Below are 21,848 nucleotides of genomic sequence, written 5' to 3' on the forward strand. Positions count from 1 at the left end.
TTTATTTATTAATTTTGAGAGAGAGAGAAAGAGAGTGCGTGCAAGTGGAGGAGGACCGAGAGAGAAGGGAGAGAGAGAGAGAGAGAGAGAGAGAGAGAGAGAGAGAATTCCAGGCAGGCTCTGCAGTGTCAGTGTAGGGGCTCAAACTCATGAACCATGAGATCATGACCTGGGCCGAAGTCGGATGCTCAACTGACTGAGCCATCAGGCACCCCAATAGTATTTATACTTTACTTTACATTAATGTATATGGATGTCTAGCTGCCTGAAAATTTTAGCGGGGCTAAAATGGCTGAAACACAAACACTCAACTCTCCACCCTGATATGTCCTTTGAAATAAATTTTTCAAAAGATAAAATAAGGCAAGTTTGTCTTATTGCCCCTGGAAACTAGGAAAGGATACCTTTAATGTGCTGGAATCCTCGTGAACCATTATGTAGTATATAAGGTGGGTGGTATTTGATTAGGACGGACAAGCTAAGGGAGTAAGAATAATGCTTTGTGGGATTCCCCTGATGTCTTGGAACAAGAGTATAGCAAGTATAAATCTGAGCATACTACACGTGTTGGTAAATGCTGAATGGGTTAAACTTTTCTCTAAATAGAAAAACCTGTTACAATGAGTAGATGCATACAGTTTAGCTACTGCGTCTTTGAGACGGGCCACATGTGGTAAAACAGAAATGGGTGAGCAAAAGTGTAACACGTACATGTAAATAAGTGGTAACTCAGAAACATACAGAGGAGATTATTTTATGGGTCCCCAAACGATTTCATTACCAATAAACTTAAGGCAGACATGAATCGTTATGTGAATAATTTCCCACAGAAGTATGTATGTATGTTAAAAAATATTTGAACTGTAAGAAAAAAAATTACCAACTGAGAAACACAAAATGATTATATCATCTGTGCAGTTTTAAAAATATCAGACACAAAAAAATAAATAAGGCTGTAATGTGATGTGTTTTGAAGGCCCAGATGTTTGAAATTCCAAGTTCCACAAAGCCAAGGCTAATAGCTAAAGTTCCTGCACACCATCCCAAAGCTACTAAATTTCTAGGGCTGAGACCCTGGAAACTATTTTTTTTTTTTTTAGCAAGTTCTTAGATGAGTTTTAGGCATCCTGAAACAGTGATTCTCAAATTTTAGGGAATAAGCAATAAGCTTAATCTAATATATATGCATAGACACACATAAATATATAAATATTCTGCTCAAATACCTATTTAATCTGTTTAAATATTAGTCATGTTGTGACTCACAACTGCCTCGGTAGATTCCAAAAAAGGAAGAAATGATATGGTGGTCACAGTGTTGGGCAGATATATTAATAGCAAAAATGAAACAAGCATCAAAACATTTGGTGGGAAAAAAAATCCCAAGTAGCGAAGGTAGATAATCAAAAGTACAGGTTACAGACTTTAGAAATTAGCAATGAAATACTCTACATACATACTGTGGATAAGGGCCAAAAGTATTACTCAGAGGAAATCCTTACCTTAAATGTTTTCATAATTCACCAACAAAGGTTGAAAATCAATCAAGCATCATAACAAAAGGTAAACTAAAATAAATAAAATTAAATAGGAGTTTGGGAAGATTAGAAAAAAGAGCAGTAATGTAGAAAATATGTAAACAGTATATCTGATAGATCCAAGCATTCGTTTCTTCAAAATCCAATGAAATGGAGAAGCTGCTTACGAACCTAATGAAAAAAAGGAAAGCATATATTACTAAGACTAAGGAAACGAGAGATATAAGGATTGCTATGAAGAGCATAACTAAATTTTGCTGAAGAGTACGGAAGAAAACTTGAATAAATATACATACGGACATATCTTGAGAGAATTTGGATGTTGTAGAGGTGTGAGATCTCCCCAGATTACTATAAGTATTTTTTTAAAGGTTGGTTTTGCTGGTTTTTAAATTTTTTTTTTTAACTTCTTATTTTATTTTTTAAGAGACAGAGAAGGACAGAGCACGAGCAGGGGAGGGGCAGAGAGAGAGGGAGACACAGAATCCGAAGCAGGCTCCAGGCTCCGAGCTGTCAGCACAGAGCCCGATGCGGGGCTTGAACTCGTGAACTGCGAGATCATGGCCTGAGCCAAAGTCGGATGCTCAAGTGACTGAGCCACCCAGGCGGCCCGATTACTATAAATATAATACAGCTCCCCATTTGGAAAAATTAAGTGCAAAAAAAAAATAGAGTGAAAAATTATGTTTAAAATATAATTAGAGAAACCTGAATATCAGGTATTGAACACATTGTACAGTGAAACAATTTAATTATGGAAATATTGGGGAAAAAATCATCAAAGAAGTCTCTTTTCTCCCTGTGTCCTCCAGTCTTCTCCTCCCAATAAGAAAATAACAGATTCATATTGTTTAAAGAGCAATTTTTTTCTTTTAAACTGTAAGGGCACTGGCATTCTTACATTACTGAAATGTACTAGGGACATAAAGGAAAATGGAAAATTTGTGAATTTATTCCTTGAGACTAGAAGAATTCTGATATTAAAAAAACACAGAGTTGGGGCGCCTGGGTGGCGCAGTCGGTTAAGCGTCCGACTTCAGCCAGGTCACGATCTCGCGGTCCGTGAGTTCGAGCCCCGCGTCAGGCTCTGGGCTGATGGCTCGGAGCCTGGAGCCTGTTTCCGATTCTGTGTCTCCCCCTCTCTCTGCCCCTCCCCCGTTCATGCTCTGTCTCTCTCTGTCCCAAAAATAAATAAAAAAACGTTGAAAAAAAAAAAAACAAAAAAACAAAAAAACACAGAGTTAACAATAGCAAAAAAGAAATCCTACGCCTTTCATGGAAGACCAGTGAGACTTAGCACATTAGGAAACATAATTGTGTAATTTATATTATTAATGTATTAATGGAGAAAAAAAACTTCAATAGATGCCAAAGGAACACTTGATAAAATTTAACATCTGTTCTTGATTTATGAAAAAAAAGTTTAATGAATAAGTAATTGATTTGATGTATCAGAAGTATCACAAACATCAGACTTATTATTGAGAGACCAGAGATATTCTGAATTTAATGAACTTCTATACTGACAAAATTAACATTAAGTTTTTTATGTCAGATCCAGCCAATGTAAAAATACAAGAAAAATTATATTTTAATGAAGGAAACCATATTATCTATCTGATAATATCACATTATATATATAAATAAGTATAAAGAAAATTAGTAAGTAGCATTTTGGAACAAACAAAGGTCGGTAAAGGTATAACCAGGATCAAAATTAAGAAAAAAAAAAAAAAGAGTAGCTTTACCCAATAGGAAAACATTTTAAAAACTTAAAGCACCAAAGGGTTTAATAGCAGGAAACAAACAAACAAAAAAAACGATTATAATGCTTAAGACCTATGTGAGAAGGTTCTAGAACTGTACTAAAAGCATGAAAAAAGACAAAACAATTGGAGATCACTGTATATATAAAAAACCTGAAAGATGAAGTCACTGAGGAAAGGGATAAACGAAGTGATCACCATATAATTGATTCTGGGAAAGTCAGTTGCTTACTCATCAGGGAAAAATGCATCCGTGTGTTACACTGAACACAATAACTATTTTACCATGAATTAAAGGTCAAATACTTGGAATAAACTCCGTAAATAAAACTGCTAATGAAACGGGGAAGTCTTCTGTAAGAAAACCAGGAACGCTAAAGGAAAACAAATCCTAAGAGGTCAATATGGTGAAACAAATGTTGCCATAGTGCCACATAGAAACAGATGGATAATGTCACTAACATAGAACGCGATCGTTTTTTCATCTATGAGGAAGGGACAGTCAGTCTAGGGGAAAAGTTGATTCAAACAGGTGCAAATCCAAACAGCTCATAGGCACAGAAAGGTGTGTGCTTTATTCAGTAATGGTCGTGGTCCTTAAAAGTACAGATGGTGGCACCAGACCACCTGGGTTGGCACCCAGTCTTGTCCCCCTCATCGGCTGTGTGATCTTTGACAAGGTACTTAACCTCTCCGTCTCCATGTTCTCCGAGATGACATGAAGGCGATTCTGCCTGCCTCGGAGGTCTGTGGTGAGGATTTCAGCGGTTTGGTGAATATGTAGCGAGTACAGGAGCACACCGTACGTGCTTCCAAGTATAATCTATCCTCTTCATCGCCCTTGTTTCAGTAATGTAAATGATCAAATTAGTTTAGCAGTGGGATTAACAAATAGGGTAAAGATTTTTCATTTCCAGGGGTTATTAAGAGTAGAAAAAGGACTCTCTCAAACGCAGTGGGACAGAACCATCACTTGGTACAAGCCTGGTAGAAGGCACTTAGACAAAATGGATTAAAATTTAATATACACAGTCTCTGAGCATCTATATTCTAGGTATTTATACCCATGGCCACACAGATGCTAAATGCCGGAAAGGGGAATTGAATCTAAATCTAGCTTCACAGCCTTAGCACTGTCCACTGTTAATAAACATACGAAAGAAAATGTTCAGGCTCATTAGTTGTTAAAAAAAAGAAAAAAAACACCCACATATTAAAACAACCTGAGGACATTTTATTCCTCGGAAATTGCTGTATATTAAATAAAAATTCCTGCAGTTGGCCAAGTTGCAAGGAAATAGAGATAGGCTTATTCGCTGAGGCTAGGAGTGTAAATTAATACAGAATCTGAGAAGGGCTAATTGACAATTCTTGGCCAAAACCACAAAAAATAGGTATGTGCTATGACTCAGCGGTTCCACTTCTAGGAATTTGTTTTTGGGAATGCATCATGGATGCACAAAGGTGGCCAAGTGTAAAATCATCACAGTGTTTACAGTGAAAGATTGGAAACGGTCTGGGGCGCCTGGGTGGTTTGATCGGTTAAGCGTCCGACTTCGGCTCAGGTCATGATCTCGCGGTCCGTGAGTTCGAGCCCCGCGTCAGGCTCTGTGCTGACAGCTCAGAGCCTGGAGCCTGTTTCAGATTCTGTGTCTCCCTCTCTCTCTGCCCCTCCCCTGTTCATGCTCTGTCTCTCTCTGTCTCAAAAATAAATAAACGTTAAAAAAAAATTTAAAAAAGAGACAAGTGATTTAAAAATATACAAATTAATATAAGACAAAAAAAATAGATGTAAATTTTTAATAAGCAGTTTCTGTGTCCTTGTCCTTGTTTTTCATTGCCTTCTGCCCATTATTTCATAACAACCTCTGAGATCTGGATAATTTTGCATTCCCATTTTACAGATTAGGAAACTTGAAAACAGAGGAGTTTTGTAACTTGTCCAAAGTTATTCAGCCAATCTGAGGCAAGGTCAGAATTTAATCTCCATACATCTGCCTCTGAAGTTTTACATTTTATCCAATACACTAAGATCCCATTTTCATAAGATGAGTAAATACAACTGTCTAGTGAAAACTAGAGATGTTAAAAAAGAAATAAATATAAACGTGATGTTTTCTTCTTTTAAACCATTTTTATAAATTTTACACAATTCTTATAATTAATGTATGTTACTTTTATAAGATAGCTTCTATTTTATTTTTTTAAATGCTTATTTATTTATTTTGAGAGAGAGAGAGAGAGAGGAGGAGGAGGAGGAGGAGGAGGGGCAGAGGGAGAGGGAGAGAGAGAATCCCAAGCAGGCTCCACGCTGTTATGCACAGAGCCCCACATGGGGCTCAATTCCACGAACCATGAGAGCGTGACCTGAGTCGAAATCCAGAGTGAGACGCTTAATCGACCGAGCCACCCAGGTGCCCCAAGATAGCTGATACTTTAGAGAGGAGTTGAAAAATGCTGGGCACGCCAAAGTTTTCTGCCATTTCCAAAGTTCAGAGCTGGGCTTTGGAATCAGGTAGTGGGGCATGATGGATGGCCTCGGAAGGGAGAGCGGTGGGATATAAGTGGTGAGGGTCTGGGGTAATGAATTCAATGCGATCTCTCCCGGCTGGTGGTTGACTCTATGTCAGAGCTTGTGGGCTTTTTAATTCCTGTGTTGTTTGTAACTCACGCCATTGGAAACAGGCCTGCTTCCAAGTGGGGATATGAATGTGAATCATTACCTAGTAAAATGTATTTATTTTCCTCTTGCCCAGCCACATGTTTGTCCACTTACATTTTATTGAAGAGTCATTTTGTACGTGCAACCGCTGGGACCGACTGTTGTATTGTGATGTTGTCACATTAAAGTATTTTCCCCTTTGCGCGGAATGAGAAATGTCTGATGATGGCACGATTGTTGATAGCCAAATGTTTTCCATTTTTTCACATGAGGGTGAATGTGGGGAATCAATATGACGCCTTAGTTTGGAGTTTGATCTTAAATATGTATCGTTCCTTTTCTTTTTTTTTTTTTTTTTAATGTTTTTATTTATTTTTGAGACAGAGACAGAGCATGAGTGGGGAGGGGAAGAGAGAGGGAGACACAGAATCCGAAGCAGGCTCCAGGCTCTGAGCTGTCAGCCCAGAGCCCGACGCGGGGCTCGAACTCACGGACTGTGAGATCATGACCTGAGCTGAAGTCGGACGCTCAACCAACTGAGCCACCCAGGCGCTCCTGTACCGTTCCTTTTCTTAAACCAACTGTTAGTTTTATTCATGCATATTGATTACGACTAACTTTTCTATTGAATTCGTTGGTAACTGGTCACATCAAGGAAGTTTATAGTAAAGCATAATTCTTTAAAGAGAGTTCCAGGTGAGAAAAAGATGTTGGTCCCTGTTCCACATACCAACTTCTGTTATATGCTGGTTAAAAAAATGTTTTCTAAAAAATGAATGTAGTATCTTTTTGACTAAAAATTTGGTTTTGTCACCCAACTTTTAAAGAGTTACTCGTATTTACTGTGCTAATGCTTGTTTAAGAAGATTTAATTTAACTCTTTTAAATAAAAAAATATATATATTGAATAGTTTAAAGATGATTTCAGGTCAGATTAAAATCTAAACCAGACTGGGGGCTCCTGGGTGGCTCAGTCAGTTAAGCGTCCGACTTCGGCTCAGGTCGTGATCTCACGGTTCGTGGGCTGGAGCCCCTCGTCGGCCTCTGTGCTGACAGCTCAGAGCCTGGAGCCTGCTTTGGATTCTGTCTCTTTCTCTCTCTGCCCCTTCCCACTTGTACTCTGTCTCTCTGTCCTTCAAAAATAAATTAATGTAAAAAAAAAAAAAATCTAAACCAGACTATCTTCTCTGTAATTTGTCCTCTGGCTCCAAAATCCTGAATCATTACTCAGAAACACACTTCCCGTACTCTTATATTCACTGGCTAATTTAACCAGGAATTAACTCTTAGCATGATCTTTTTTTCTTTTTATTTATTTTTTAATGTTTTTTATTTCTTTTTGAGACAGAGAGAGAGCACATGAGCAGGGGAGGTGCAGAGAGAGAGGGAGACACAAAATCCAAAGCAGGCTCCAGGCTCTGGGCTGTCAGCACAGAGCCCGATGCAGGGCTTGAACCCACCGACCGTGAGATCAGGACCCAAGCCAAAGTTGGATGCTCAACCGACTGAGCCACCCAGGCGCCCCAGCATGAGCTTGATAAAACCTTTCTGATAGATCATGTTTTTTTTTTCTTTTCTTTCTTTCTTTTTTTTTTTTTTTTTAATAAAAGGACATGAACATGCCCATTTCCCTGATTGTTGAAGTCATATTTCTAATTATATTAAATTCATATTGGGAAGCCTGGGCGGCTCAGTCAGTTAAGCGCCCGACTTCGGCTCAGGTCATGATCTCATGGTTCGTAGCTTCAGGCCCCGCGTTGGGCTCTGTGCTGACAGCTCGGAGCCTGGAACCTGCTTCAGATTCTGTGTCTCCCTCTCTCTCTGCCCCTCCCTTGCTCCCACCCTCTCTCTCTCTCTCTTTCTCTCAAAAGTAAATAAACATTAAAAAAAAAAAAGATTAAATCCATATTGCTGTTCTGTAGAGATGCCTTCCCCAAATGATTGCCTAATATCTGTGCTTTTTACCTACGAAAAGGTGAGTATGAAAAATGTGTATAAGTCATTTGGAAGAATCATCTCATAACAGGTTAAAGACATGATCTGTTATTTTACCCAAAGACCCTTATCTTCCAGTGACATTAAATCATCTCAGATGTCAACCCAGGAAGACTCTCCACATGAACTTAGAGACCTCCTTTTGTCATAAAACGAAAACTGTATCATCCTTTTTTGCCTTGATAGACAGACATCTAAAAATTAAGTTTAGATCTCAATTTAAGTGACTATCTCATACCTAGAGACAAAAGCATATATAGATTCTCTGCTCTAAGTTTACTTTTGGCTGCGTTTTAATTGTTCTACCATTTAATAAAGGTTTTAGAATTATAAACTGACAGAAATGATTTTCTGAGTTCTAAGTATAAATGATAAACATAATTCTCGACAGGAAAAATATGGCTAGCTTCCCTTTCCTGTTGTAAAGATGCTTTCATACAGCAGTTTGGCAAGTTGAGATGTTCTAGAACTTTTTGTCCTGTGTTCTTGTGTTGGAAGTTAAATTATATATTAAGACTGTGAAAAATAAAAATATTTAAAAAATAGTCCCTTTGGTTACTATTTCAGTGTTTAATTATAATACTAAGTATTCAACTACATTGACCTGCTGTTAACTTAAAACATATCCCAATTCAAAATAGGATATTTCCTCTTTCCCTTAGTCTTTCTCTCTTCCCAAAAGATACTCCTTATAGCAGACAGACTGAAAAATTGGAATCAACCAAGTGTTCATCAGTAGGAGAATTAATAGGTTCATATCTGAATATTATATAGCAGTTTAAAGAAATGAGGCAGATCTGTATATGTACAAATTATCAAGTCATATCATAGATGCACAGTGAAGTTGAAAAATGCTATTTCCCACAGGCAAAAAAATTTACTGACTTTTTTAAAGGATGTATTTATGAATAATAAATCCTCAATACAAATTTAGGAAGGCTACATGCCAAATTCCTATCTAATTTCCATCCGGGGAAAGGAATTGTGGTATTTGTAGAAATTCAAAGGGGCTTTTGTTTTTTTCTGTAATTTTTCAAACGTTTTACAAATGCATAAACTTTCAATTGACATATTGTAAGATAATATTATGTGAAAGTGCCCAACATGAATAGCTTTAATTATATCTCTAGCTTTAATAACTGATTTAATGTCCCAGGGTGGATTCTGTGTTTTTGCTGACACAATACTAGGACATTGAAAAAGAGGAAAAGATCATTTACCAAAAAACCAAAACCAAATAAAATTACTATAATATATATAAATATTTTTTTCTACTGATACCTCAAGTTCTTCTGTTGACCTTTCCTAACCCTTAAGAAATCATGGAAATTTTAAGATAACAGTACAATGACGGTGGGTTGAGGGACAGCTAAATTGGACTGAAGTCAGGTTGGCAAGTTGTCATGCTGTTTTTGTATTTATTTCTTTCAACTTTAACACCCACAATTTATTAAGTGAGACTGTGGATAAAAGAGGAAGCTCAGAATCCTGTTTGGACACCGTTTAGGAAGGAAATCAGGTCTTTATGGGGCACCCCCTTCCTCTTAGCCACTGGCCAGGAAAACCATCTTTCTGTTTAAAACCTATTCAATCCGAGAGGTGGAGTGACTTTGGGAAGGAAGGTGACCTCTCCCTTGTAAAGTGGAATGGCTGTGTTTCCCCCCATGACTTATTCATCTCATTTCCACCACTGTTTATAAGAACACTTGTGCTGAATGCTTATAGTGACAGCAATAGTCAGTTAAAATATGGCTGAAATTCCATGCCCTCAAATTCCCTACGTTAATTCGAATCTTTGCTCATTACAATCGCAGATGGAGCTTTTGGGTAGTTCGAGCTTTGCTAATGTCCTTTTGGTGTGAACAGGTATGCTTCTTACAAGCCAAGAGTTTAATCAGTGCCCATACTGCTGTGTATAACAAAAGCATGGCTGGCCCCAAATCTGGAAAGATCTGGTCTTGAAGGGTCCGAGGTCATTTCCAAAATGGAGGTATTTTTCTTAGATGCCTTACATGCCGGGGTCCAATGGCAGATTAGGGTATAAAGGTGATGTGTCCTGCTGACTGAGGGAGGAGATCAGATGAACTTGTGTATTTTGAAAACTTTTCAGCATTTTGTGTGTTGTAAATATTTGTGGATTTTGACCTCAGCTTCAGTGATGCTCACGTATTTAATTTGCATTGCTTCACGGCTGTGAAACACCAATCATCTTATTAAAATCAGTCCCTTTATTCATTTCTCAAAAATATTTTAATAACTGCTTTGTTCGGAGAGAATTTTAGACTTCTAGAAAAGTTGCAAAGATGATCCAGAGTTCCTATATACCCCTCACCTCGTTTCCCTTGAAGTTAAACTTTTCACATTGCCATGGTACATTTGTCAAAACCAAAAAAAGAAACCAGACATTGTGTTTGACTGTTAGCTAAACTCTGGTCTTTATTTGGATTTTACCCGTGTTTCCACTAAGGTCCTTTTTCTGTGCTGGGATCCAACCCAGGGTACCACATTGCATTTAATCATCTTATCTCCTTCTGTCCTCTCATTTGTGACAGTTTCTGAGTCTTCCTTTTTCCCATGACCTTGGCAATCTTGAGAAGTACTGGCCAGGAATTTTGTAGAATACTTATCATTTTTAATAAATAAAAATGTATAACTGCTGGGATTTTTGAAAGAAAGCCCACATCGACCTATGAATAATTTGTACGGCTAATTTTTCCACTAATAACCCAGTTTCAGCCTGGTGGCTGTTACTTTATCTTCTTATCAGTTATAATAGCACTCTCGAATTTAAAGTTGTTGCATGATGAATTTCAGATTTGTTGCCTGTCTTGCTTCATGTGTGGGTGCCTTGTACAGCCTCAACTTTACCAGTTCAGTTTAACCCCCGTAGAAAGTTTGTATTTTATCTATTGTTTGTGACAGATTCGAGATGGACGACCAAATTGCTACATACTGAAGAATAAAGATTTAGAACAAGCTTTTAAAGGAGCTATTTACTTGGAGATGGACCTCATATATAATCCGGTAAGCCAAGCTGGGCCATACATCCCAGCTTCTCTGTACCTAGCCTGGCGAGACTCAAATCTGCGTAAAATGTTTCTGAAATGTTGCAGCTAGAGAGAGAGAGAGAGAGAACAGGGTTTTAAAACTCAGCTATAAAATCAGTTCGGGACAATCCGGTTTTCAGCTCGTATTAATCCTGTTGAGCCAGGAGAACTGATGGTGTTTAATTCTCAATACATCTAAATGTCAAAGAAAAAGAAAACAGCAAAAATTGAAGGAGAAATTCGTTTTTTATCTTTATCACCTGTAATGTTCTCTAAGGCAACGATTGGGGGTCAGACAGAGGTATTTTCAAGCCTCTGACATGTTATTTAGTTGTTAAAGTAGACGTCCTGCCAACCAACACTATCAAGACAAGTAATTACCCATTTGGAAAGTACAGTTAAGGGAGGAATTTTTAAAGTGTACCTTAAACCTTTAGTTCAATATAAAATATGTAAATATTCCTTTTCCAATCTTTAGGTGTGGGTATAAAAATCTGTTTAAAAAAATTTTTTTAATGTTTACTTATTTTTTGAGAGACAGAGAGACAGAGTGTGACTAGGGGAGGGGCAGAGAGAGGGCGAGACACAGAATTGGAAGCAGGCTCCAGGCTGTGAGCTGTAGCCCAGAGTCTGATGTGGGGCTCGAACTCACGGACCCTGAGATCATGACCTGAGCCGAAGTTGGATGCTTCACCAACTGAGCCACCCAGGCACCCACAAAATCTATTTTTTTTATAGCATGGATCATGTTTAGTTCTATAACATATTCCTTGCAGCAATATACTCATAACATCTATAATAATACCTAGTTTCTGGTTTTTTAAAAGTGGAGATCTACTTGAAAGATACTCAATCTGAATATAGAATTTTCCAGACTGTTTTTTTTTTTCCATCAAATCATTACCTCAATAACAATATCTTTTTTAGTGACTGACCTCGTTATCAAGGCTTTCTAGAGCAACATACATTTCAAGTCTTCGGGTCCATGCTTGGATTTCAATGGTTTCTATGATAATTGATTAAAAATATGGAATTATGATAATGGGCAGAACTGGCATAAACAAGTTCGGAAGTCAGCGCAGTTGATTCTTCGTAGACCTACAATTCGATGCTTGTGAGCGGATTCCTAAGCATGCAGAGAAGTGGCCTACTTAGCTGTGACCATGCATATGCCATGGTGTCAGCAGTAGGTTCTAGAAGGGAAAAGGAGAGCACAGGTTAATCCAGTTAGTGGTATACACGAATGTAGGATAATGGAGCTTTTACAGTAATTATAAGAATGGCGGCCATTTAGTGGCCACCTACAAGGGGCCAGGCTCTGACATTATTTCATTTAATCCTCGCGCTAAACCTGGTAAATAGGTATCATTAATGCCATTTTATGATGAGCAGATGGAATTAAATAAGAGAGCTGATTTACTAGTAAATGAGTGAGTCAGCATCCAGCTCCAGATCTTTCTGTCTCTGCAATTATTCCCGTGCTGCCGCCCTGTTTCTTGTTTAGTGTAGCTCAGAAATTATTCATAAAATCAAGGACGGAGACATTTTTATGTTTTTATTCTCCACAATGCTAGAACTCTGGGTACAGTCTTCAGTCTGGAAGTGGTTGGTGTTACTTCCTCTTTTCCCCCGTTGATTTGCCTTCAAGGAAAATCCTAAGTGCATCTTGTGCCACAGATGACCCTTCATTTCCTGTTTTCTTCTGACAAGCACTTGAGTATAGACTACGCACGGGGGCGCCTGGGTGACTCAGTGAGTGCAGCATCCGACGGTGGCTCAGGGTCGTGATCTCACAGTCTGTGAGTTCGAGCCCCTCTTCGGGCTCGGTGCTGACAGCTCAGAGCCTGGAGCCTGCTTCCGATTCTGTGTCTCCCTCTCTCTCTGCCCCTCCCCTGTTTGCGCTCTGTTTCTCTCTGTCTCTCAAAAATAAATGAAACATGAAAAAAAATTTTTTTTTAAATGTATAGATTATGCACAAAGGTGAAACCTGAGTTTTTTTTTTTTTTTTTTTTTTTTTAACATTTTTTATTCACTTTTGGGACAGAGAGAGACAGAGCATGAACGGGGGAGGGGCAGAGAGAGAGGGAGACACAGAATCGGAAACAGGCTCCAGGCTCCGAGCCATCGGCCCAGAGCCTGACGCGGGGCTCGAACTCACGGACCGCGAGATCGTGACCTGGCTGAAGTCGGACGCTTAACCGACTGCGCCACCCAGGCGCCCCGGTGAAACCTGAGTTTTAGGGAGGAAAGCTTTACGAAAAATACATGCCAGTTATATGATTTTCCAGTTGTCCATCTGATTAAGAAGGACTTGAATTTTATTCCTTGAGACTTTCCTAGGGTATGGTGATTGGGACAAACCGCTTCACCTCTCTCAGCCTCAGTTTATTCCCCATAAGATGGGTCTCAGAGGATACATCTCCTTATTTTTCCATATACTTGGGAGGAAATGAGATTCTTGGTGGAAAGACGTTTCTATAAGCTGGAGACCGGTTTTCACAGACCAAGTATTCCTGGTAAAAATACAGTTTTAAAACCCTGAGAAGGAAGTCTTGCTTTTTAGAGACTAGTCCAAGAACTTCATGAACCCACTCTGGGCCGGGGTTAAAACACCTCTGGTGATTTTCAGAGTGGATACAGCTCACTCCAGAGTCTCCTGGATCCTGTCTCACCTGCCCAAGTGACTAGCTGGTGAAATGAGATCCCCGGAAACACGTGAGGAGCCCAAAGATTAGTCTCCATTTCTTTGCTCCCTGCCGGGGACCTTGGGATCAGAAGATACTGGTTTCCACGTTCTTCCCAGTCATTAACGAGAAAAAGAAGAGAATGAAGTCCATTTAAATGCTGCCCTTTCCTCTTTTTCAACAATGATGTCTTTCTAGGTCAAGGCGAGTATTAGGACCTTTACTCCCAGAGAAAAGCGCTTTGTTGAAGATAGCCGCAAGCTGTCCAAGAAGGTAGGTGGGTACAGTCAACTGGCTTGTGAGTACACTTAGCACCGGAAGTGCTTATTAGTCATTACTTAGCGGCTCGCCCCACCTCCCTCCTCCCCTCCCTTCCGTCCTTCCTTCCTCCCACCCTCCTCTTCCTCCCCTTCCTCCCCTTCCTCCTCCTCCTTCTCCATGTCTCCCTCTTCTCTCTCTCTCTCTCTCTTACTCCACCCCAGCATCTCTCTCCAGCCCCACTCCTTCCTTGTCCTCCCATCTGTCCCAAAGCAAGTCAGCACAACAAGAAGGGAAAGACTGGAAACCTATGTTGGATGAAGCAGAAGGAGTCAGCCGCCCACGGATCTCCTGGATCGTTCTATAACCTAGTGTCAGCCTCTGTAGACGTTCTCCCAAATTTACTGGACGTGCCTAGCCTCCTTCAGGTAGAGCCAGTTCCCTGTCTGCCCTTCCAAGGCTTCCGGGAGGTGCTGTGCCCAGAGAGTCCTTCAGTGGATCAGCCCAGCGGATCTTAGGGGCGTCTAGCCTGGAGGTCACCCTCGGCCTGCTCCTTCCACTTTCTTATTGTCTAAATATTTGGAATGTGTTGGCATTTTACCTCCTTATGAGTTAACTGCCCCCCCCCCCCCCCCCGCCGCCTCCTGTTTCCCTTAATTCCTTTCTCATCAGTTTAACAAAAAGTGAAGATCATGGCCCAGTAGGGAAAGTTTTGAATTTTTTTTTTCTTTTTACCGTGACCTTTATGTTTCTTTTCAGAGTCCCTCCCTGTCTTATTCCGATGACACAGTTCAGAATTTCACTCGGTACCTATTGTCCCTCTTCAGTTGTGTAACAAAGAACAAAGTGTCCCTTTTTTAAAGTGTTTATTACTTCCACCATTTCCTGAGGGGTGAGCAGCTGTGGATTACATAAAGCAGTTAAATATAAATGCATCTCCTCAGCCTTTCGTTTCCCATGAACTTGTGGGCATACTTGGGAAGGGCCTGGAATGTCTTTCGAAGGGAGCATCCCGATGTTTTCTTTCGGCCTGCCATAACATGGAGTGTAATATGTGTTGGGTGTAATCTGAGTAAATGTCATTTCTCCTTCTCCTTCTCCTTCTCCTTCTCCTTCTCCTTCTCCTTCTCCTTCTCCTTCTCCTTCTTCCTCTCCTCCTCCTCCTCCTCCTTCACTACCACTGCCTTGTGCCCTATTTACTTGTAAGTTAAAACCCAAGTGGAGGTAGGTGGGGTAGCTGCTTGGCAAACAAGTTGAAATGAATCTGGGTACAACTGGGAGAAAAGACGTGTCCTTTGCCAAACAGGACCTCCACGTGGGGTGGCTTTGAGCTCTGAGAGCATCAGGGGACTGGGGGGCTGAGATCCTGGGGTGTGTTAGGATCCTCCCCACGTGCCTCTCGCCACTGTGTCGCCATGTTTTTACACAGCTGAAGCTTGTGTTTATGATCCGAGTGCTTGAGATCACTTACCATGTGACAGCCACAGAGCCCCTAAATTTTCTTCACAGTCTGCAAGGTTAATACCAAGATGGACCCCATTGTAGAAGACAAGAGATGTTAGGAAACAGGTCCGAGGTTGCACAGCCAGGAGTAGGAGAGCTGGGTTCTCCTCCCAGAATTATATTTTCCTATAGGCTTTTTTTTTTTTTCCTGGACTATGTGAGCTAGAATACTTGTACATTTAGTTTCCAAAGCAAAACCATCCATTTCCTTCCAAACTAAAATAGATATTCACTCCCATGCTCTCTCTCTACCTATCCCTCTCTCTCCCTGCCTCCCCCTACCATACACAAATTCACGCACACATGAAATGCCAGGCTGCTGTAGCTTTTACCAGCTAAGTTTTGTCCCGAACACTATTAAAACAGGCTCTTCTCCATCAAAAGAGCTGTAAAATGCATTGTATTTTTTTTCCCCCTCTGGATGATCGTGTTTAAAAAAAAATGTTTTTTAGAAGAGGTGTTAGGACTTTTGCTTTCTATTATTTTTTTAATTGGCAGCTATACACAATATAATTTAAATGCCCAAGCTGCCTGATCTAAAGAGAATATTTGGAGTATTTAAATCTAGTTCCCCGTTTTCCATTTTTTTTTTATTAGATCTTATCAAGAGATGTAGACCGTGTGAAAAGAATCACCATGGCAATGTGGAATACAATACAGTTCCTTAAAAGCTGCTTCCAGTGGGAATCCACGTTAAGAAGTGCAGTAGCGTTTGTGGTAAGCTTCCTTTTTTATGTTCAGATGATTTGCCTCTGAGTCCCAAATCCAAATGCAGATGGGTTTTATTTTACGGACATGAAGCAGAATAACACGCGTTCAACATAGCTGAAGTTCACACCTGTAAGGAAACCGTAAATGGTATCCGTTCATCTTTCCGAAATACACCATAGCATGGGTGATTATACTGGTGATGTCTTTGTAAGGCTGTACTTACATCAGATTTGCCATTGGAAATCCTTTAAATTACCCAAATCTTACTCCTGTGCTATCGGTAAATTTAAGAGATCCAACGTTTAGATATTTTTAAATGGTTCTTATTCACTTAAGAAGGTGTCCCTGTACATGGTGGTGATTATTATATTAGCATTAACTGTGTCTGTATCAGTCCCTCCGTGGTATACATTTCTCTCCCCCTGTCCCAGTGAATGCCAGTGTTTTTTTTGAAAAAGGATAGGTGAAAAGTCACATGACTACATTGCTCTAATTTATGTGTTGAGTAAGTATTCACCAGATTTGATCCCAAAATTTATTCATATCAAACCACTTGAGTCATAATTGATGACCTCCCATTACACGGTGACCCAGCACCACAAAAGAGAGCGACTGATGTGTGTGAGATGCACTCTTCTCTCTGATGATGCTGGCCCGTCCTTATGAGGTGTAATAAAATCACAGAATCTCAGCAGAGCAGCAAGAGATCTTAAAATCACCCAAGTTAACCACTGAGAGTCCAGGAATCTGACGAGGCCTTGAAAGTTGGTGCAGTGCCCCTCACATTACATCTCTGGACATTCTCCGCCATTCGCAAAAGGACTTGTTCTTGATGAGATTGGTCTTGTCAGACGTGGGAGGAGAAACCAAATCTCTCCACTGCTAATCTGGTGCCTTTTATATCACGCCATTAATCTGTGTAAGGTGCAAACATCACAATAGGGCCTAATAGGGATGTGTGAGTGATTCTGAGTCATGATCATTGGTAAATCATGATCCATCTTGTCTCTGGTTTTTGTTGTTGTTTGTTTGTTTGTTTTAATTGTCATTGGTCTCTCCTACCCCACAGGCATATCCTCATTAAAAAAAAACAAAAACAAAAAAAAACGACAACAAAAAAAACCTAAGATGTCTGTGGCTTCAAGGTCACTCCCACTGTTATTCCATAAGCAAGTGTACCAGCCCCACAAGATGCTTTTTCTTTGCCATGGAGAACATTCTGTTAGGTCTAATTAATTTTAGATTTTCATTGCTTCAAGATGTAGCAGGCCTCTCATGGCTGCAACCTTGACCTTTAATATACTTTTTCTTTGGTCTGAAGTTGCTGAAAATAATCGGCCGTAGTAAAAACATGAGTAAGAATGTTATTAATCCGTATCTGTCTTTGTCTTGGCATTTATTCATCTTCTTCCCTTTCTTACGTTCTCCTCGGCTGGGGGCTTCATGCGTTGGCTTCCTCTTCAGCCTCCTCCCCCCCTTCACTCCCCACCTGAATTCTCTTCGAAAACTTTCCACGGAATGTTCTCTTGTGATTCTGGGGAAAAGAGGAAAGTCAACACAATTGGTGGCTTCTTCCAGTCAGCACCCCAGCCAGCCCCTGTGAGGAGGAGAGGATTTCCTCCTTCTTGAGCTTGATTTCTGGCAGTGTGATTTTTAGAAAAACAGAGCTCCATTGCACTGGCTCATGGAGGGGTGTGACAGAAATGATTAATGGGCTGCCGGCCTGATCTGAGGAAAGATTAGAACAAATGAATAGAAATAGGTTGTCTGCCTGGGGGGGGGGGGGGACTTCTAACGGGAAGGGAGCTTTGGCAGTGGGGCCCCCTGTGCCCCGTCCGGTGTGAGGGTCGTCCCTGCGGCCACCGCACCGGGGAGCACACGGCCAGGCTGGCAGCCGCAGGCGGCCACATCATCCTTTCAAGGCCCCGTGGCCCACAAAACGGAAGGTAAAGGGGGCTCTCTTCTTGCTGGCTCCCCACAATGTGACTTCGCAAGAACACCTGGGTTTGGAAGACGCTGGGAGTCTCCACTGTCGGTGTGTGGCAGGGGACATTTGCCACTGGGCATCCGCGAAACCGTGCAGTCATTTAGGAACGATGCGCATGCGCCTTTTCGCTGAAGGGCCGGGAACGGAGGGTGCTGCCTTAAAAGCAGGCAGTCTTCAGTTTTAATTTGAAATTCCGTGTTGGAATGTTCATCCCAGGCTTGCTTGGGCCAGCCGTGGCGGATGTCAGCGATACGACAGATCCGGAGAGGTGGTATCTCCCCTCCCTAAGCCGATGAAGTGTAATCTTATTAGAGAATGTCTCCGCCGGCCCTACCGTCATGGTCATTCCAAGACTATTTCCGCTCCTAAGGCAAGAGCGTGCAAAGACAATATTTTTAGGATAGAATTAAAAAAAAAAAAATTATATATATATATATATATATATATATGTATGTTAGTCTCCCTTACTATATTTTAAGATTATGGGCATCCAAGCCTTCATTTGGAGGGAAAATATTTCTTTTTTGTGGCTCTTGCCTACCTACTTAGGTTAGCCACCTGTAGAGTATGGATGGGCGATTTCAAGCTTAGGGGCCACCCTTGGCTGGGGTCCTGGGTCCTTGCCTCCGTGGACTGCGTTAAGGGTTGTCTTTCTGCAAAGTGTTGGATCCTCAGGTGACCTGGGCCAGAGAGAGAGGAAGGGGAGCCCGTAATGCCAAAGCCGCACTTCTTCTCTTATATCCATCGCTGCCTCCAGATGGAGAGCACCGGACTTGTCCCTGGTGGTGCACATTGCTTCCCTCCTGTGATCTACGGAGGACAGACCTGAACCGAGGTCACAGGCCAAGGTTTTACTAAACAATAGGATGGCGTTTGAAGGCCTTTCTGTATCCGAAACGAGGATGAGTGGTACCTGAGGGTTCGCTGCACAGGTGTGAAAGGAACCATTTTTGCTGAGCCAGTTCCTAGTGGGGCTTTTCCTTCCCCTAGAGGCCCAGGAAGTGACTCTAGCGTTGTAAGCTAAGGGCAGAACTCAAGGCATTTTTTTTCTAACTTCTGTTCTGTCAGATGACGTAAAATAGCCTGTTGACATCACGTCAGAGTCTCTGTTTTCAGATGATACAGAGCATGGACATTGTAGGATCGTGTTCAGTGTATTCTGGCTATTAATATTAAGACTCTGTGAAAGCAGGGGTACCTGGGGGGCTCAGTCGGTTAAGCATCCCACTTCAGCTCAGGTCATGATCTCAGGGTTTGTGGGTTCGAGCCCCGCATCCGGCGCTGTGCTGACAGCTCAGAGCCTGGAGCCTGCTTCAGATTCTGTGTCTGCCTCTCCCTCTCTGCCCCTCCCCGGCTCGCACTCTGTCTGTCTCTCAAAAATGAACATTAAAAAAATTTTTTAAGACTTTGTGAAAGCAACGCATGCATTTTCTAAAGGTTCCTATGGGTGTGTATATGGATATATCATATCTTGTTGAAAGCAGGGTTAAAGACAAGCAGCCTATCAAGCTACAAGTCCGCATGGTGTCTGGTCACAAGTGGGTGGACAAACATTGAAGGATTTATCTTATTAGACTGTCCAGGCGTAAACCTCTCCACTATGGGATTAATCCCCTGTCCACTTACATGGGTGGCCGTCTTCTCAATACTCCGAGAGGAAAGTTGTCTTTAATTCGCTGACACCTGCCAAGCAAATGCGACTATATAATGTTTAATTCATTGTTATCGTCAGAAATTAAATTGGGGTTTTTTCAGAGCAGACCATTCCACACCATGCGTCTGCAGGCTCAGTTTTCTTTATTTGCTAGAATGACTGTGGAAAATCTTGCTCATTATGTCTTTTGAGTCTTTCTCTTTCTTCCAGGTTTTCTAGATGTGTTACTGCATTGCGTTTCCTGAGCTTTACTTGTTGTCAATTAAATATCCGTTTATTTGCTTTTCTTCTGCTCAGAACGTCATATTCTCAGCTTTTTCCAATTGCAAAACAAATTCATATGAGATGTCAGCTATTGACAGGGGTCAAAGGTAACTAAAAATCATGCCTCGATGAAGCACATCTGTGTGTTTCCCTATGACTGGATTTGTAATTACATGTGGTATTTCATAGACCTGCGTGTGGTCATTCTCAGACATAGACTTTGACCTCTCGGGGTCTTTAATAGCTCATGTTTCAGAGCTTACTGTATGTTAGGCACAGTCCGAAGCATCTTACAAGTGTTACCACTTAGAGGTCTCACCAATACCTGCTGATGTCGATATCGGTTATTACCTTCTTTATACGGATGACAAAAATAAGCCCAAAGAGGTAAAATAGAGTATCACAACCCACAGGCTTTTAAGAAGCACGGGCTGGGATATTAACCCAAATCACCAGGCTATAGAGTCCATGTGTTTAACCATTGGGCTATACTACCTCTCACTGATGTTCAAGATGCAGTGATTATGGTCCTTGTATTTAGATAGATGATAATGACTGTAGGGACATCTATATCGGTCATTTCAGATATGTATTTAGATGTTATGAGTGGGTGTTAAGCCTTTTCCAAGATGCCTTGTGTGGGGAGGGAAGAAAACCCTCATCATTTGAGTGGGAATAATTCTCAGTCATGATCATCGTATTCACAAGAGATAGAGCCAGAATTAAAGAGGCACAAGGTGCAAATGTCTGTGCTGTCTCCGGAGAACAGCCCAGACCCTGGGAATCATGTGTGTTAAGACATCCTTGGAATAGCTTGATAGTCTGGAAAATCTCAGTGCCTGGTTCCAGACTGAGCCCCATGTGGGAGACTGAGTTATTTTTACCCACTTTGTAGGGGAAGCTCTTGGATGATGGAGAAGGATTTTCAAGAGAGCGTGAAGGCTGAAAACCACTCCACGAAAGGGTCATGGATGGAATCTACACTTTTGCCAGATTCTTTTTGAGAATTACAGGTTGTTCAAAATAAGGGATGGGTAGAGCCAAGCACATTCATCTACGTATCTACATTAATGCATTCCTTCCAGATGTCTTAAAACAGCAGCTATCAGAGAAATAGACCCATATTTCTAGTGTGTGGGGGTGGAGAATGGGTGCTCTATTGTCTATCCCTGTATTTCAGTACAAATATGTGATTTAAAGATAGTTACGATGAATTGAATTTGCTCTCAAAAGATAATTCTGCGTTGTGATGTTTATATTGTGAAACCAACCATCCGTGTGGGGTTTTTGTTTGTTTGTTTTGTTTTTCTATTGGGAACCTGAATGTAACAAACCCCAATATTGTCTATAAAGAGACCTAAAGTTGCATTGGGGCCTAAGTGAATTATTTTATTTTCATATGACCAAAAAAAAAAAAAAAAAAAGAAAAAAACCCATTTACTTGACAGATGGCATCATCAGAAGATTATTTTAAATAACCGAGGCCTCCTAATGCTGTAAAAAAGGATTGCATTTTTTTTTTCATTTTTCCACTAGTGTTTCAGGCACACACCTATTGCATCAAGCAAGGGAGGCAAGTCTGTGGGGCATTGATGGATTCCTTATTTTATTAAATTTTTACTTGGACGTTTGATGTTAAAAAGCAATCTAAATCTACCATATATCAATGGGTCTCTTCATAAAGCTATGATTTTAACATCTGTGACTTTTTCCCTCAATTTTTTGAGTGTCAGAAAAATGAAGAATTTCTTCTTCAGGGTCGACAGGGCCTGCAAAATG

At 40.7% G+C, this 21,848-nt stretch overlaps 1 protein-coding gene and 1 long non-coding RNA gene across 8 annotated transcripts in view; both read left to right on the forward strand.

The window, feature by feature from the left end:
• Positions 1–21,848, forward strand: part of MCTP2 (multiple C2 and transmembrane domain containing 2) — a 242,443-nt gene that overhangs the window by 152,968 nt on the left and 67,627 nt on the right. For 5 of the 7 annotated variants that reach the window (XM_058736701.1, XM_058736699.1, XM_058736700.1 and 2 more), the window contains 3 exons: positions 10,884–10,985; positions 13,891–13,965; positions 16,051–16,170. The exons of 1 other annotated variant lie outside the window; for it this stretch is intronic. In XM_058736701.1, the coding sequence (XP_058592684.1) occupies positions 10,884–10,985; positions 13,891–13,965; positions 16,051–16,170 (297 nt within the window). Of the gene's footprint in view, positions 1–10,883; positions 10,986–13,890; positions 13,966–16,050; positions 16,171–20,964; positions 21,438–21,848 lie in introns of those variants that run through there. One more of the 7 variants, XM_058736703.1, reaches the window with a different exon arrangement.
• Positions 2,772–7,564, forward strand: LOC131516096 (uncharacterized). Its single transcript, XR_009263862.1, has 2 exons — positions 2,772–5,718; positions 6,516–7,564. It is a non-coding gene; the product is annotated as an uncharacterized LOC131516096 (long non-coding RNA).

The sequence above is a fragment of the Neofelis nebulosa genome, chromosome 7, assembly GCF_028018385.1.
Source record: "Neofelis nebulosa isolate mNeoNeb1 chromosome 7, mNeoNeb1.pri, whole genome shotgun sequence".
In the NCBI taxonomy this organism is placed as follows: Eukaryota; Metazoa; Chordata; class Mammalia; order Carnivora; family Felidae; genus Neofelis; species Neofelis nebulosa.